The sequence below is a fragment of the Impatiens glandulifera genome, chromosome 1 (genome assembly GCF_907164915.1).
Source record: "Impatiens glandulifera chromosome 1, dImpGla2.1, whole genome shotgun sequence".
Classification (NCBI taxonomy): domain Eukaryota; kingdom Viridiplantae; phylum Streptophyta; class Magnoliopsida; order Ericales; family Balsaminaceae; genus Impatiens; species Impatiens glandulifera.
The window spans coordinates 37,194,649-37,214,560 of record NC_061862.1 but is presented as its reverse complement, the minus strand read 5'-3'; the positions used below and the strand labels follow the sequence as shown (position 1 = coordinate 37,214,560).

Genomic DNA, 19,912 nt, shown 5'->3' with positions numbered 1-19,912 from the left:
GGAGGAGGCAAACCATAGGCAATTTTGGTTTGAGTTTTAAAATAATTCAACACAAAATTATTTTTAAAATTATTTTTTCAATTAATTAATTCTTAATAATTATATCATTCTTTTATTAACTAAAATATTAAAATACCATATATTTTAAAATTAATATTTTTATTTATATATATTAATACATTTTAAATATTGTTATCAAAATTAATCATTACATCCTTAAAATCAAAAAAAAAAATAATAAAAAAAAAAATATCTTTTAAAATCTTTTTTAAACACCAATCCGGCCTTAGTGCATACATGAGATGTAATATCCTTGAAAGACTTAAAATTTCTTTGATTTTCCATTTAAAAGTTATAAAATTATTAAATCAGTTTAATTTAAAATTATATATATATATATATATATATATATATATTAGGTGGGCAGAATAATAAAATACATGGACATTTTAGAAAATAAAAATAATAATAATGGAAATTCCAAAAATAAGCCGGCAAGCATAATCTTGTGGCAGATGCAGAGATATATCTTTAATGATATCTCCCTACCTGCTGTGCTAAAATACGGAGAAGAGAAAGACTAACGCATATATAATAAATAATTTTGTTCAAAGCAAACATTATTTATCTATTTTATAAATTGTATTATTTAATTTATTAATTAAAATATTAAAATACTTTATATTTCTTAAAAACAATATATATATTTCCATTATCTATTAATATTATTTAAGTTTTATATAAATAATAAAAATAGATATTTCTCAAAATTACCATCAATTAATATTTTTTAAAAATAATTCATATATTATTAAAAACAAATTTATCCAACAAGCCTTAAGCTTGTTTAATTTGAGTGTAGGAATTTTAATAAGGTTTTTTTTAATAAATATTATTTAATAGAAAATGAATTATTTAAGATTTGTTTTAAATAAATTATTTTACTTTATTGTAATTAAAATTTAATAACAAAGTAAAATATTTATATTGGATCGATTTTAAGAAAAATATTTTAAAAATTAGAAATCCTATTCCAAATAACATTGTTATCGGTTCTTTGATATTCTTTATTTTTCTTGGATTATTTTAAAAATTCTCTTTATTAAATCATTATAATTATATTTTTTAATCATTCAATTATTTAATTTAAAAATTAAAATTTCAAAATAGCTTTACTTTTCTTTTATTAAATTTAAATGAATATTTTATTTTTATAATTTATCTTAAATAACTTTTTTTATCATACAATAATCCAAAATAAAACAATATTTTATCATAAGTATTATTATATAAATAGTTAGACTTGTAATTTAGTAAAGTCCCGAGGTATTAACAAGATCAATTATATAAGATTTATGTCTCTAAATTGTTTTTTATAAGTATTGTTTTTTTGATAAATAGACGATGTCTTGTTTTTATTTTCACCGATCAGATTTGAGTTGGTATTGTGATTGGTTCGATTCGACATCTTTTGTAGTCGAATCAAATTTTTATAATCCAAATAATATTTAAATTGTTGGTTCAGACCCTCTGATTGTCTTGATGATCATTTCTCAAATTCCGTGTTTGTCACTTTTTTTAACAACAATGAGATAAAGTTATTGGATCTGTAATTATTTTTTATTTTATAAAAAAGAATCACCGAAATGATATTTCAGTTAGAGACCATTTTATATGTATATACTTTCATTATTTATATGAGTTTCTCACTTGTTTATTATACCATTGTTTCCAAAAATTCTATTAAGAACAATTTTTACTGTCACGTGGAAATTTTTATTTTGTATAAATTTTTGAGACACTGATTGATTGTTTAACTTAATTTACTTCATTACTCATCGTTCTATATTTTTGGGAGTTAAACTAATTTTTTTTATTGTTTACATTTTTTTATTTAAATTTAATCTGTTATTTTATTTAATATTTAGATTTTATTTACCTATTTTATATTGTTAACTTTATTTTGATTTAGTTTTTATATATAACTCATTATTTGAATTTAAAATATATATTAAATGTATTTAAATTTCACACTAAGCATTTAAATTTTATCATTGATTAAATATGTGAGAAAACATGGAGAGTTAAACAAACTTAAAAGTTTAATTTTGTTTAAATTATTTATTAATAGTTAGATATCCAATTAAGCTTGTTTTTATATGAAAAATTATACCAAGAGGAATAGATAAGAATGATGTTATTGCTTGTGAAATGAATATTTTTTATATTATTTTGGTCCATCGTTTTTCTTTCTATGTTATAAAAAATTAAAAGTTGAATTACTTATTATTTAAATAACAATAAAGACGGTAAGTTTGATTAAGCTTATACTTATTTTATTGTTTTCAACTGTTTCAAATTTTTCAACTTATTTTCAGGAACATTTTGATATGATTAATTTTATACTTAATTTATTTATTTTTCAACTTATTTACCTGATGATTGAAATGATTGAAATAGAGAAAAAATTGTGTTTAAATACAAAATGTGTTTATTTAAAAAATTTTACATTAACTTGTTAAACAAATGTTATACCCGGATTAAACTCTGAATCAAACACGCCTTTAATGTAAAATACATTGTTATAGCCGTAAAAAAATATGGATCCAAAGATTGCCGACGCGTGGAAGAATCATGGGTAGATCAGCCCCTCTTCTCGATCATTCTGATCAGATAGATGATAAGCAAATCTGACAAATCTATATATATCTAATAACGCTTAATTTAAAATATTGGAGGTGTACTACACGCTCTTTCCAAAATCATTCACAAATCAGGTAATTTCTCTTTCCTCATTTATTTATCTTAATTGTTTACTCTCTCTTAATATATATATATATATTTATATATATAAATTCCTTTAGTAATATATATATTTCAGTATTTTTTCTCTCCTTACCATATAGATATTTATATTTTTTTTCACACTAATAATATAAAATATTTTTTTTATAAATTTAAAATATATATATTACATAACATATTTATTTTTATATTTAATAATAACAATATATATAATAATGTTTAATGTATTAATATGGAGATTTATATACAAACTCATCATATATAATATTACTTTCTCTCCTACTCTATTTTTCTTAAATAAATTATATTAATATTAATTCAAATTTTTCATTAAATATTAATTATAAAACCTCCAACAAAAACGTATAATAAAATATTAATTATAAAACCTCCAAGAATTCTCATTAATTTAGTATTAAATATTAATTATAAAACCTCTGCAATTAACCAATTAAACCGACTTTTCATTTTCTTCTCCACTCAAATATTTTTTTTACTTATAAATAATCTTATATCAACAAAGTCTAACTGCAACAACCACATCAACAAACTCTCCTCCTCTCTCTTACTCTTCTTTTCTTAAAAATTGGTTAAAGCAACTGGGGGAGATATTACATCCGAGAATATTCAACTCAGATTCCCCACGATTAGATCATCTGATTCTGGCCAATTACATTGGAAACTACGTAAAGTTTCAGATAGCAACGATAAAGGTTGCATCTTTGAAAGGGGAGAAGGTTTGGCGATGGCGTCGACTACGATTCTAAAGGCGATTGTAAGATTGGCTAAAGGAGTTGTGAAGGGTTAGACAAATGGTTATCTGATGCAGATTTGGCATTGGTGGCTGATGCAGATTGACATTGGTGGGTTGATGCGTTTTGAGTTGTATATATAAATTTCTTTCGTAATATATATATTTCAGTATTTTTTCTCTCCTTACCATATAAATATTATATTTTTTTTCACACTAATAATATAAAATATTTTTTTATCAATAATCTTTATATTAAAATATATAATATTAAGTAACATATTTATTTTTATATTGAATAATAACAATATATATAATAATGCTTAATGTATTAATACGAAAGTTTATATACAAACTCATCATATATATAATATTACTTTCTCTCCTACTCTATTTTTCTTAAATAAATTATATTAATATTAATTCAAATTTTTCATTAAATATTAATTATAAAACCTCACAAAAACGTATAATAAAATATAAATTATAAAACTTCCAAGAATTCTCATTAATTTAGTATTAAATATTAATTAAAAAGCTCTTTCTCAACGCATTTCTTTAGACAAGACTCCGTTTTTTTCTCTTTCGGATGGTAATATTTCTCAGAACATAGAGTGTGAATCAAATCCATGTTTGAATTGAAATTGAGATACTGATGCAAGTTCTTCCGTTCTGAATCAGATAGATTCATATCTGAAAGAGGTTGACAATAACCAAATTTTTAATTTTCTTCTCCACCCAAATATTTTTTCTACTTATAAAATAATCTTATATCAACAAATTGTATGGCATTGGTGGGTTGATGCGTTTTTAGTTGTATAGGACGGATTTTGAATGGAGTCGCCGGTGAAGGTGGAGATGGTTTCCATTGACACGGCTAGAGTTTTCTTTCTCTGTGATTCTAGAGATGACCAAAGCGGGATAGTTTTTAATAAACATAAGATTAAAGTCAATCTTCTGTGAATGGCTTGAAAATATTGGTAATATTTAATAATTTTAATTCTCCAACTTATTATAGTCGATGGATTTTGTGTTATCCTAAATAAATTTTATATAAGAAAATTTTTTTTCAGTTTATTATTTTAGTTCTTTGTTTAATGAAAATATATATAAATATATAATTATATATATATATATAACTCAATCTTAATTAGGTTGTACTTTTTTAATTTTTTAATTCAAATAAATTGTTTTTTTTTTATTATCTATTTTTAATGTCTTACACGTCATCATCTATAATGTCATCGTATCATATAAAATTACAAATTTCTTTCCTAAATAATAATTATATATATAATAATAATATATATATCTTCTCTCACCTAATATAATTAATAATTTTGTTATTTCTCTCTTTCATACTCTATATTAATTATTTTCCTTCACATATTATATGTATATTTTTTTTCTCTTAATTTCTCTTTACAAATATTTATAATAATAATAATCCCTAAAATTTCTCTTATAATAATTACTAATTTATCTCTCCTTCTATAATTACTATTTTTTTTCTAATTAATATTTTTATTATTTTATCTCATATATATATATATATATATTATTATTTTTTTTATTAATTTTAAATAAACTTATTAATAATAAATATTTATTTATTTTATATATAAATATTTATAATATACAAAAATAGTACCATATAATATATATAATAACGTCAATCAAAATTCACATCAAATACTTTCTCTCCTAATCTATTCTTCTTAATTAAATTATATTAATATTAATTCAAATTTCTCATTAAATAAATTTACATTAAATATTAATTATAAAACCTCTAACAAACTTATAATAAAATATTAATATAAAACCCCCAACAACATAAATTCTCATTAATTTAGCATTATATATTAATTATAAAACTTTGCAATTAAACTAGACTTTCATTTTCTTCTCCACCATATAATATATATATATATATATATATAATAACGTTTAATATGATTTATTAAACTAACAATAAAAATTCATAGTTACTTTCTCTCCTATCTATTTTTCTTAATTAAATTATATTAATATTAATTCAAATTTCTAATTAAATAAATTTACATTAAATATTAATTATAAAACTTCTAACAAAAACTTATAATAAAATATTAATTATAAAACCTATAACAATATGAATTCTCATTAATTTAGCATTAAATATTAATTATAAAACCTCTACAATTAAATCAAATTTCATTTTCTTCTCTACCCAAATATTTTTTCAACTTATAAATAAGCATAATAATCTGAGATCAATAAAGTTCAATTGCTCTAAATAAAATAGTTGGTGTCTCATATGACTTGATTGAGATTGATCTTATATCAGTAACAATCCACCGAAGATTATAAGAATTATTCAGATAAAAAAATTTGGAAATAAAAAACTTGATCAGATTAAATAAGATGTCAACCTCTCTGCAACTTTATTCTAGAGAGAAAAAAAAAAGAAATAACTTGGATTAATTATTTTACAATTGGTAATTATGTAAGAGCATTTTAATTTCCCGTACAACGTAGGGTATCCTACTAGTACTTTTAATTGGGCCAATTTCGCAACTGCATATTTAACACTGGCGGGAAAATAGCTTCAGTTCGTTAAAAAAAATATATTTTATTTCACAAAAAAAATACCCTATTTTTTGTAAACAAATCTGTAAACCTATAAATATCTGGGCAGTAGTTCATTGTTATTTTCTGCATTACATAATACATAAAACAGCCGAATCTTTCGACTCTTCATTGCCTCCGTCTTGTGTAAACCCTCGCTGCTGAATCTATGGGGAAGCCGTCGAATTCGCAGGTTTCATCCGAAGAGGATCTTTCAAGCGGATCTAATTCAGAGGAAGAGCAGATTAACGAATCGGTTGACGATGAGGAGCAACAGGAGCAGACTAACGAATCGTCTGACGAAGAGGAGAATGATGAGCAACAGGATCAGATTAACGAGTCGGCTGATGAGGATGAGGAGATTGAGGCCGTTGACAGACCGGCTGATTCGGATGAAACTGGAGATAAGTCGCTGTCGACGGATGATGATCCCGGACATCAACAAGAGGAAGAAGAAACCGAAGAGGTTAGTTGCTGTTTGGTTCAAGGAGATATATCTGTATGATTTGTTGGATTGTGTTGCTTGTCGAATACGTATACTTTTATCGGTTCTCTTAGGGCGTCATTCTGCTCTAGTTACATCTTTTATTCTTGATTTTATTAATCAGTACTTCGTCATGAAAATTGGGACATTGTGAAAAACATACAAATCAAGTTATGAGATTATTTGTCATAAGTTACTCAAGATGACCAAGAGTTCTTGTCCTTTAGTTCAATGTGTCCACGGACATGGACCAATATTTAGGTTATTTAGCATGAGATTGTGGCTTTCCCTGTTAGCTTTGACACTGACACGATTAAGCCATTGAATATGAGCCAAAATTGCATTTTATATAAAATTCCAACTGTGATATTTACAGGTTATTTAGATGCATTTTTCACCATCAAAATCGTTTAGGAGATGAACATTACAAGACCATATGGATCTTATGAATTGGAGGATTTAGACTAATTGTACTCATTGTTGTGAACCCATTCCTGAGAACTTTAATGCATTGATCATTTTCTAGAACTTTTCTCAATTACCAGATCTTTTATTTAGTTCATTGTATTAGACATGCATTCTTTCTAATTAATGTTGCAGCTTTTGACATATTATGTTTACATGGCTTTGTTGTAGTGTTATAGACATGCTTGAATAAACATAACGCTAAGCTGTATTTGTTTGACTGTCTCACTTCCGTTTTTTAGATTTTAGAATACTCAATTAATGGACCATTATATGTCTTCGTTGATCATGAGTTGGGAGCCTTCTTATCACTGAATAACTGATTAGAAATAGTTACTTATATCAAGTTGTCTGCTGGCCAAAGTTGGATTAAGGCTGGATATGCACTGATGTAGCATCAATCAACTCATGTAGCATGGGTGCTAGTATTATTAATAAATAATAGTATCATGTCCTGCTTTCAATTTATCTTTAATTGTTAATTTTATTTCAGTTTTATTAATTTTTTAATAATTACTTCTAAACAATTATATTACTTATTTTATTAATTAAAATATTTTTTAATTATAATTATTATTTTTTTAATTTTAATTATATATATATATTAATATTTTTAAGTCTTTTTATCAAAAATAATTATCACCTCTTTAAAATTATCAACAATTATTATTTTTTTCTCCTTAAATTTTTAAAAAATCACAATCCAAACAAAGTCATTCATTTATATATTTTTTTTCTTTTATTTCTCTACAAAACAAAATGGAAAACTGCAGCACTCGTGTAGAACCATAATATTCGCAGTCCTAACATATTAGTGGTGAAATTGCCAAATTAAATGATGTTGGAAAGAGTATAATTAGGTTAACCGCCTATTTGTTTTCTTTGGTCTTTTAATAAACTTAAATTTGGTTTTAATAACATCGGTTATATTTTGTTTTAAACTGTGTCATCTCATTAAAAACTTAAAAGTGGGAAAAATTATCAAAATTAAAACTAAACAGATATTTTAGAATATCTGATTAAAAACAAAAAAATAGATATTATAGTGACAAACAACAAAAACATAAAAGACCTACAATTTCAAAATTCGGATTCTATTATTAGTTTCCACTTTGGTGGATATTCCCAGTCTCCTTGAGGTCCTGGGTTCGAGTCTGTCAGGCGGCAAATTCTGCAACTAATTAAATTGTTAAGTATTTTTGTAGGTTATGTGTTTAACTCGCTATCCAATTTTCTCGTGTCGCACCCGGTTATGCTTAATTAAGACCGTAAATATATTAATCCTATATATATTCGATTAATCAAATGTTTTTAAATTCGAATAGGATGAGAGTATCAATTTTGATAATAACAATGTGATGTAAAGATACAAATATAACAGTGAGAGTGATAGAGATGTACCGATGACCCCTTGGAAAGGTTCACTGTAAAAAAGATTAGGCCACATTCTTGAAGATGTCATGTCCCTAAGGGCTAAGGCTATTATAATAAAAGATAGGGTAGTCTATTGATATGGACGATGGGCACATTTTTCACGAACCTATATGACTTTTGGATCTAAAATCTTTGGATGCGACATTTGTATCTTGTTTTTGTCCCTCTTTCAAACTATGACCCCCCATCTCTCTCTCCATATGGACGGTCATCATTTTTTAGTACTTGTGTCAACATCTTACCTCGTTATTTTATTTTTTTTCATTCATATTTATTTAACCATACAATTATATGACTCATCAAAGTAATCCGGCCTTATAATCAAATGATAAATTATAATTGCCTAATAAACTGTTACTAAAATTCAACCCAAAAAAATATTACATATGAATTTGGTTTTTCAATCTTTAAAAACAATAAAACTAACCGTATATAAATAAAAGCAAACTTATGTTTTCTAATATTTTTTTTGAAATATCGGTGAAATATGTAAAGATTTATGAGCTCGATAATATGTGTTTGTAATTTTTTTTCTTATATAGTGTAATGTTTTGTTGTTATTCTTAAACGAATTTATCATTTTTAATATACATAGAAAAAATATATATCTTTTAGAAAATAAATAGTTTGTTCTATAACTTTTTCTCAATTATCTCTAAGGCATTAGGTAGTTCATGCTAACTGCTTAACTGACAAGTGTCTTATTTGAAGAAAAAAAAGTTTCAATAGTAAAGTGAATTTTAATTTAGAATAAAAATGACTTAATTTGAAATAAGTGATAAAATTTGAAGTGTCGTCTTATCTTCTAGTAAAATTACATTTATCTATTAACTATCTATGGTTTATAAATCAAAGCCCAATGGACTGCAAACCCAACCTCAATACAAAGCAACCCATTTTTCTCGTAGGAATTTCGATGTTAGCCCATATATAATTAACTCGTTAAAAGTACATTATAATTTAACCCAAACAAAAAAAAAAAAAACATAATATCTAACCCTAATTTCTTAAGAATTATTGAACAGTAAGAATTTGATTGATTTCATTATGAATAAAACATAATATATATTTTTATAAATTGAAGTAAGCAAATGTCACAAGCGTAGCATCTCTAATTTACAAATATAAGAATTCAGTTCAAGAGAGATTACCATGGAAACAGATATAAGGGTTTGTTAATTTATCGATCACAAATTCCATACAAATGCACTTTCAAAAGTCCGATTAAATATCTCATTTAAAATATAAGCTATTTTTTACATATTAATCATGGCTTTAGTCCAAAAATAAAATCATTTATCATAACCTATTGCATAAACACAATCTACCTAAAAATGAGAGCTAAAAACATTAAGAGCCTACCTCAACACACTTCTTATTCCTAAATATAAATAAATAAATCCCATTAATCTCAACTTTGATAGTTCTTCAATGCATGGTGACCAAAAAAATATAAGAAAATGACAACTCTCAAATTATACAATATTATTGTTTATTTGTGTAATCACTGGCCTTTTTCGATTTAATTTTTATAAAATTTTAAAGAGAGAAAATAATGATCTTTAATGATTTTGAGGAGATTATTATTATTTTTGGTAAAAAAATTTAAAATGTATTGATATGTATAAATAAAATAAAAAATAATAACTTCAAATATAGAGTATTTTGATTAATAAAATTATTTATGTGATTGTTGAAAAATAATTAATTAAAAAATTAATTTTATTTGGAATATTTTTAGGTTTATTATTACATCAATATATAGTTCTCATATATAGTTCTCTTAGAGCTTGTTTGATGAATGCATTAATGGGATAAATCTTGAGATTTTTCAAATAATCCTTGTGTTTGTCTGATAGAATTAGTAAAAAAATAGGTTTTTAATTTTTTGAAAAAAAAATACCCTGGTCTCTTGTCTCCCTCCTCTTTCTATATATATTATAATCAATAATATTTTTTTAAATAAAATAATTTAATTTATATTAAATTAAAATTTAAAATATAATAAAATAAATATTACAAAATTATACATATATTAATATTAAATTTTATTAATAAAAATAATTTTTTAATGAATAATAATTTTATAAATTAATACTATTAAAATGTAAATATTATATTAGATAATATAATAAGTTATAGTTTTATTTATATTGTAAATTTATTTCAATTAATATAATTTTTAAAATAAAATAATTTTTTAATTTAATTTATATCAAAATAAATTTTATAATGTAATAAAATAAATGTTATATATATATATTAATATTAACTTTTATTAATATAAAATAAAATATATAAGTAAATGGTAATTTTAATATTTTAATCAATAAAGTGATTTATTATTTTATATAAGCTGTTTATAATTTTTATTGTCATTCAATGTCATGTAGTTTTATTGTCATTATTTTTTTAATTTTATATCAGTTGATCGTTTAGAGTTAGTTTATATATATAAAATGTTAGAATAATTTTTTTATAAATATTTAATTTAGATAATGTATATTTACAAATTAATTAATATTTGTTATTTAAATATATTAACTTTATTTTCTATTATAATTATATATTTGTTTGAATTATTTCAAATTAAAATATTATATTAGATAATATGGTAGGTTATAGAATTATACTTGAATTTATATTTTGTTTTAATTTTTATTTAAATAATTAATAAAAAATATTTAAATGAAATAATTTTATAATTTAATTTATATGAAAGTAATTTTAAAATGTAATAGAATAGTATTTATTTAATTATATATTAATATTAAATTTAATCAGAGAATGATTTTAAATTTTAAATGATAAAATTATTTGATTAAATAGTTGATATAATTTTTGAGTTTTGGGATAAATACTGAATTTTATTCGACTAGCATTTAAACCGTGCATTTGCACGAGTAATAATATAAAAAACCGTGAAAAAAATTATGGATAACATTTTTAATTTTATTTTTAACCGTTTTAAATTTATAAATGAGTCACTCAGAATCCGACCCAAGTATCCAAATTAATCATAGCTCTCGACCCGAAATCCGGACACTTTAAAAATTAAGTATCATTATATATATATAGATTAGTTAGTTAAAAAGTTTAACTTATATTAATATTAAAACGTCCCGCGTTTATCAAATTTGGTGTTAAATTTAAAATATAAAATCTTTGTAGCCTAGTTGGTTAAAGAGTTGTACTTGTTTTGTTAGGTTGTAAGTTCGAAACATACCTTTAGCATTTTTTATTTTATTTTTAACCGTTTTAAATTTAAAAACGGGTCAACCCACAATCCGACCCAAGTATCCAAATTAACCACAGCTCTCGACCCGGCAATCCGGACACTTTAAAAATTAAGCATCATTATATATATATATAGATAACTCATTCATCAAACAAGTTCTTAAAACTCTTTTGATGTGGAATTTGAGTAATTTTATTCAAAATAAAATAAAATTTTAATCATTAAAAAAAATTAATTATTATATAATTACTTAAAAAAATGAAACGAAACCAAATACCAAAAATATTAATCAAGTTTTTTATTTTATTCAAAAAATAAATAAAAATAAAATATTAGTACAGTTATAATTATCAAATCACTTAATTTAATAATATATATATATATATTTAAAATATAAAAGAATATTTTAATAATTTATCATTAATAAATCTCAAATAACTCATATTTTTTTATCAAAATTAATTTTAGGAACTTGTGAATTACAAGAGAATGGATTTTTGTTAATTCATTTTGTAGAGTCAAATTTATAAATATTAAATACAATTGAAAAAATAATATTAATATAATTTTATAATAACTGTTTTTAATAAGCTTGGTCTTATTATTTTATTAGTTACAATATGTATTTATTAGCATTTAGTAAAAACAATATATTTTCTATTTTAAAGAGACCCTTTTTATTAATGACCTTCCACCAAAATTTTAATAGTTTTTAATAGAAATTAAACCCATTGAACTATTAAACAAAAATAATAATACTTGCAAAATAATGTATATTAAAGATTCTGTTTTTTTTTTTTAATTTCTCAAAAACTTCAGAAAGCATATTATTTTTGTTCTTATTTAAAAAGGCCAAAAAGTGTAAAAATAAAATATAATAATTGAATGAAGATGCATCTATCCTAGTGATAGAAAGATGACCTCAACATGTTATCCAAAAAGTATCCATAGGCAACACCCAATTCCCTAAATTATTCACACTTCAAAGGGCTTCCATTCTATCCATAAGATGGATTGAATTTTTAAAGTTTCTTCTTTTTTCTTATTTTATATATTATATGATGTGATATATATGTTGCTACCCATTTTTATCATTTGAATTATGATTTGAAATTTTTAGATTTGTTATATTTTGAACAAATATATTAATTCAAAAAAAAGATGTTTATACCAAATGAACCAAAATCACATTTGAATTTTGATGATAAAAGCAGTAAAATTATAAAAAAAAAAATAATTAAAAATCACATTATATTTTAGAGCTAAGAGGTGGGTCAAACTAGTTTCAAAGAGAATGATCTTGCACAATTGAAATAGTGTTTCGAAATGAGGCGATTGAGTATAGGAGCTTATTTTGACGACAAATAACAATATTGTGAATGAGCGGAATCAAATTAGATTAAATGTTTTAAGCAAATTACTTAAAAAAAACAATTAAGCTTATAAAAAAAATGACATCTTGATGGTGATACAAAATACCTAATAGCAATTAAGATACATAGAATATGCTGAATCAAAATAACACAAAGAGAGAAAGGAATGAAGGAGAAGTAAAGGTTTTGATTCCAAGATTCCCTTTTAAAGTCTAATGCCAATAGAATGGTCCAGCTTTGATTTTCTTTTTTTAGGCGGATTTCGGCGGATTGATGATTCCTTTCTTATGGGGGGCCTATTCTTTTTAGTGGTTAAGCTCGATTTTATCCTTTTTTTCAACAACTTGGTAAAAAGAATGCAAGCCACAAATTTGGAACATTAATTAATTATTATCATATTTCATGAATATGAATATAAATTTGAATTTGAATTTGAATTTAATTCATGAAATGAAGTGGAAATTTTCACAGCCAGAAAATTTCACCATATGAATTTGTTTTTTCATGATAAATAGAGCTCTAAATATCATGGTTCTTCCTTGCATCTATTTTCTTAATAAAACTTCTAGCTATATATTGTGGTATTGGATAGTTAATTGACAACACAATCATGGAGGATTTGTTTTGGTGAGTTAGGTAAGGAAATTGAATTCCAACATGGTCAAATAGTTCACATTCGCATTGAGATTTAGATAATTTGAAAACTTATAAATTAACATAAACTAAGTCAAATTTATTAGACCAAAATCTAGAATTCAATTAATTCTTAATAAAATATTTTAGGTTGAAGTAAGATCATTACAGTATTGTGCTAGCTTCTTAAAATTTGAAATAAAAAATAAAGACTTGATTTTTTTTTGATTTTATATTTAGTGTTTGGGTATGTATTAAGATGTATAGTATATCCTAATTGGTATAATAGAAACTATATCAATAATATTTTAATATCTTATGTTTTTATTATTGATATAAATTGATAGCTCTATATAATTTATACTTCATAGTTTAAAAAATTTAACTAATTAATATTTAACCCGTCGGTTAAACGGTTTTGGTTAAATCCGATTTTATCTCTTATTTTACAAACATTTTAAACGACTAGTATTAGTATCGGTTTTATTAATTTTTGTTCTACTAGTTTTAGTCGATTAATCGATTTAACCGTTAACCGATAATTCAATTTTTTAAATTAAGTATTTAAACTTATTAAACGATGTGTTATGTTATTCTCTATTTTATTTATTTATGTTATAATATATTATAGGATTGTTATAATATAATATATTATAAAAATATTTTATAGATATATTTAAAAATATGTTATAATATATTATATTATTCTATATGTCTCAATTTTTTAACTAATAAATTAGTTTTTTTTTTAAATAATTCTATCCAAATTATAATTTAAAATTTAAAAATAATTATAATATATATTTATATATTATTAAATATTATTTTTAATATATATAATATTTACAAAATAAATAATATAAATATATAAGATAAAATTATTACCTATCCGCTAAAAAATAGTTCAACTGCGAACATTTTAATCGGTTAATCGAAGCCATTAGAACCGGATAACCAATAAACTGGTAAAATGAAATCGGTAAGCTATCAATTTTTTTTTTACACGGCCCTATATTAATCTTCCATTAGTTACAATACTTTTCTTATATCATTTAATTTTTATTTCTTTTCTTATATTATTTAATTTTTATTTCTCATTCTATTCTTTATTAATATTATTATATATAACTTAGTATTATATAATATATTAACTATATTTTTATTTTTTTAAATATTCCAATATTATAATTCACAAAATATATATTTATTATTATAATGATAATTCTATTTATTATTATATATTATTATTATTTTATATTTTAATTAGATTATAGATAATATTATTGACAATATATATTATTTTTATTTTATATCTATTTTTACAATTATTAATAATATTTAAATTAAATAAATATAATTTCTATTTTATATTATAATTATTTTTATATTTTAATTAAAATAACATTAATTATTAAATATAATAATTACAATATTAATAATAATAGTACAATAATTTATAATAATAAATAACTAAAGAGAATAATAATAATTAATATTAATTATATAAAAAAAATTATATTCATAATTTCACTTTAATTAATTAAAAGGATAAAATTATATTTTATTTGAATATTACATTTTATACTATAAACTAAACAAAAAAAAATTATAAATCATATAGAATTTATATAATTTTTTATATTTCAAATCAAACACCATTCATTTATACCATTTATAATGCCTCTCATAACAAATACTACCATAAAAAAAAAATCTGGCACCAATTACATATATATCTTTACTATAGGAAACTTCAAATAAAATGCAACTATTTACACTTGTCAAATAATAGAGGATATGTTTACCAGAAAACTCCACCATTAGGTCATCATCATCATTTATCAGAACTCCATCCCTTATCTCATCCGCTATCTGCAAATTTCAACAGAAAAAACAAAAACAAAAAAATTGAATATATTGTTATAAGAAATGTTGACAAATTTTCTATACTAATTAATTAATTAATTAAAAGATGAATAAGAAGGCAGATGGTGTAACAGAATCTTGACGTGGCTTAACGGAAAATAACGATGAAAATCACGAATAAGGCGTTGTTATATGTATGTATAGCACACTCTGATCATCACCATTTCCACATGATCATGATGAGGATCATGAACAGATCGAAAACGAAATTTCAGTGATAATAATAACAAAACTTGCATGGCAAAATGTCATCATCATTGGATAGGATTGGATTGGATTGAATCTGTAAATTCATCATCATCAACATCTTCTTCTTTTTGCAATATACAGGGAGAGTTACATAATAATAAATAAACAACTCATTCATCTTCAATCCAGTACTCTCATGACTAGCTAGTTAATTATAATTTTAGTCAACTATATATATATATATATATATACTATATATCAATATCAATCTGGAGGATTTGTGGAATGCTAGCTAGTTATTGCCAGTAATTTCCATTGTGAACCAGGTAAATCCTTCCATGATAACCAGCATGGTAAGCGCAGTGAGGAACCTTCGGAACTACATGATGATGATGATGATGAGTAGTAGCAAATTTTAGAGGAGGATAGATTGGAGGCTTATTGCAATGATCCACAGCAATTGCATTTGGAAAAGGCCGCGAGACGGAACTGATGTGTGATTTCGGCGATGAGTTGGACGATTTCGGCGACGATTCAGAAGATGATGATGACGGAGGAGGAAGAGGAGAAGGCGTTTTGATCGGAGTTAGGAATGCTCTGATTTTCATGGCGGCTCGGTCGTATTCCTCGATGATATTTTCCAGATCTTCATCAGATTTAATTGAAATTAAGGCGTCTAGATCTTCAGTCGGTAACTGGCATCTCAAACTAACCGCTGCTCCATACAATTCCGTCATCTTCTTAAGTAGATCTGCGAACAACAACAACAACAACGCATCATTGATCAGTAATTTCGTATAATCTATATAAAACAGGAATCAAGCAGTACTAGTTAATTAGGAAACGAGATGAGGATTGAGGACTGAGTACCGGAGAAGGAGATAGAACGATCTACGGAGAGGACGCGAGTATCGCCTCCGTGGTAACGGAGCTTTCCATCAGGATAACGTGGAAGGATTTTGCCTCCATAGCTGCAAAGGAACTTAATAGTTGTGGCGGCGTACGCCATGAAAGATACTACAGAAGAAGAAGAGGAGGAGGAAGAGGAGACTTAGCTTCTTTAATTCAAGCCTGAAACTGGTACGATTAAGAAGGCTATTTATAGATAAGAGGCAATACGCGTGGCCCGTTTGGACCAGGATCATATCCCAATGTGGGCCGGGGCATATATTAAAGCATCTTCGGCCCTTTAGAGAGTCTGGCATTAAAGGAATTTCTATGATATTAATTTATATATATTTATAAATAATAAATAAATAAAAACCCTTAAACCATTTATATGTCTATCAAAAAAAATTGAATTTTTTTATGGAGTGTAATAATTTAATTATATATTAATATTATAATTTATATTAGTTATTTTTTTAAATATTAGATATATTATAAATAATATTTAATAATTTATATATATTTATATTAATTATTTTTAATTTTTAAATTATAATTTGTTATAAAAAAATTATAAAAAATTATATAATTATTAGTTTAAAAATAGAGACTCTTAAAATATATGATATTGTTACAATAATATAATATATTTTTAAATATATTAGGAAATATATTATATTAAAACAGTAAAAAGGATTTTATAGAATATATTATACTAATTTCAAAACTATCATGATAGTTTCCTTAATTAATTATCTAGTTTTCAAATTTATCCTCACAGTTAATTTAATTATTTCTTTTCTTCATCTATGAGTTTTTAATTCTAATATTTTTATATTCTATTTAAACACATCTTTGTAAAATCAAAAGAATTTGTAAAAAAAAAAACTAGAATTTGAAATGGAAAAAGATCATTGTTTTGAGCCGGTAATTAATGAAGAAAGCATTTAAGATTAAGGAGAAAGTAGAGTTCAAAAGATACATCTTTTCAAATGGAACCAAAATATTAGTTATTATCCCCCAAGTCGACTTGCCTCCTAGTTCTTAATGTAATTGACGACATCTGCTCATCCAAATGTAATAGAATGCATTCGTTTCTCAACAAAATTCCTCCACCACTCCATATTCGATGTGATGTCTTTCTTCTCTGACCGAGAACAAGTCGAACCCAAATCCATAATTTCCCCAAAAATCAGGCATTTTTTTCTCCAAGAAACCATAAGAGATCTAGCTAAGGAGGTAGAAAATTTTGTTTTTAGTTTCTTCCGTTCAACATTGCTTCATTTTCTAAGCCGACAACACCCACGTACATTATCACGATGGATATCATTAGTTATAATTGGGGTGCCGCTGCCTAGGGTTGAAGTTCATGTTAGCCACGATAATTTGTAACTCTATTTCACTAATTCTAACCAAATTGCCACCAAATAGCCCGTATAGCTCAGTGGTAGAGCGTCAGTCTTGTAAACTGAAGGTCTGTAGTTCGATCCTGCATGTGGGGGCAATTATTTAATTTTTGGTTTTGTGGGACAACATTGATTTGTTCTTCACACTAGTCGTATGTTTTGGACTATCGATGAACATTGACTTGTTTGGGTGTAGAGCGTACAACCCGTATAACTCAATGATAGAGCGTCAGTCTTGTAAACTGAATGTTTGTAGTTCAATCCTGCATGGGGGCAAATTTTGATTTTGTGGGGCAACGTTGATTTGGTTTTCATACTAGTCAGTTTGTTTTGGACTATCGATGAACATTAGCTTGTTTGGGTGTAGAGCATATTGCTCAGTGATAGAGCGTCAGTCTTGCAAATTGAAGGTATGTAGTTCAATCATACATGGGGACATTTTTTTAATTTTGATTTTGTGGGACAACGTTGATTTGGTCTTTACGCTAGTCGGTTTGTTTTGAACTTATCGATGAACATTAGCTATCGACAACACCCACGTACATTATCATGATGGATATCTTCACATTAGTTAGAATTGGGGCACCGCCGCTTAGGGTTGAAGCTCATATTAGCCACGATAATTTGCAACCCTATTTCGCTAATGCTAACCACATCAATGGTTCTATAGAGAGTTTAGTAGCTGACATTGGTGACTCAATACTAAAAGTTGTTCAAGAAACAAGAGGTTCCATCGTTCTTGTTGAACCGTTGGTGAAGGAAGAACTATGTTACAATATTGGTGATGACAAAAACGACGAGAGAAAGTTGTGTTTAATCTGTTTCGAGAGTTACATGAATATATGGGATAATGACCATGTTGACAACTTGTACACACAAGTTTAATATTAGATGTTTTTAGAATGGATGATATGTAGTGTTGCAATTATTGTCCTTTGTGTAAGAGTTTGTGCATAGACTATGCATAAAAAATATTTTTTTTTGGAAAACGGTTAAAATTATTTCATTAAAATTCCAAAAGTGGGAGGGTTAGAAATCAAAGCTAGACAAACCCTAGCTATGATTAAGGATGACAATCAAAAGACCCTAAAAAACTGATTAGTAGCATTCATACATTCTAAAAAAATAGAGATTACAAACAGAAAAGACTACATTCAAACCTAACCATCCCAGCATGGGATTTTCGCATGCCATCTATTTTCATTGAGATGCATTCTTCCCCTTCCTCATCCTCTAACGATAAAAAGAGATTGTATTGAAGAGGATGATGAGTATTGTTGATTCTTATTTTGAATTCTCTCTTTGTACGAGCCCGTTCTGATTTGATAGAAAAAATTATTTCTGAGAATTTTAGGGCTTTTACCTTTGTTATCTTCAACTTGAATTTATGTATTCTTGTCTTCATTATTTTTAGCTTCGGTTTCAGACTCCACATCGGTTTTTGAATCTTCTTTATCGACTTTAGAATTCTCTATTTCAGCCTTGAGATTCTGGGTGTTTTTCTCTTGAGTTTCCTCAACAACAACTTGAGGTTAATCTTCCCTTTCCATCCCGATCCTTCGCATTACAGAAAATTTTATTTTCCTCTTCACCTTGATTCCATTTACTTTCTTTCTTTCGCTGCTTTCCTTTTTCTCAGAATTCTTTTTGCTTTCTTCCTCTGCATTTTCCTCATTTTTGTCTTTTTTATCACCATCCTTAACTTCCACA

The 19,912-nt window shown here is 24.7% G+C and overlaps 1 protein-coding gene and 1 non-coding gene across 2 annotated transcripts; one reads left to right on the top strand and one right to left on the bottom strand.

Moving 5' to 3' along the window:
- Positions 1 to 16,008: 16,008 nt before the first annotated feature.
- Positions 16,009 to 16,965, bottom strand: LOC124921961. Its single transcript, XM_047462671.1, has 2 exons — positions 16,779 to 16,965; positions 16,009 to 16,659 (listed from the first exon to the last, which is right to left on the bottom strand). Exons 1-2 carry the CDS (start codon positions 16,915 to 16,917, stop codon positions 16,205 to 16,207), a joined length of 594 nt encoding a protein of 197 aa, XP_047318627.1. The 5' UTR covers positions 16,918 to 16,965; the 3' UTR covers positions 16,009 to 16,204.
- Positions 16,966 to 18,226: 1,261 nt separating this feature from the next.
- On the top strand, positions 18,227 to 18,300 carry TRNAT-UGU. Its single transcript has one exon. It is a non-coding gene; the product is annotated as a tRNA-Thr (tRNA).
- Positions 18,301 to 19,912: the final 1,612 nt, after the last annotated feature.

Coding starts and splice junctions, on each gene's coding strand:
- LOC124921961 (XM_047462671.1), bottom strand. CDS start 16,917: ATGGCGTACGCCGCCACAACTATTAAGTTCCTTTGCAGCTATGGAGGC. Junction 16,660..16,778: donor TCGTTCTATCTCCTTCTCCG/GTACTCAGTCCT, acceptor TGTTGTTCGCAG/ATCTACTTAAGAAGATGACG.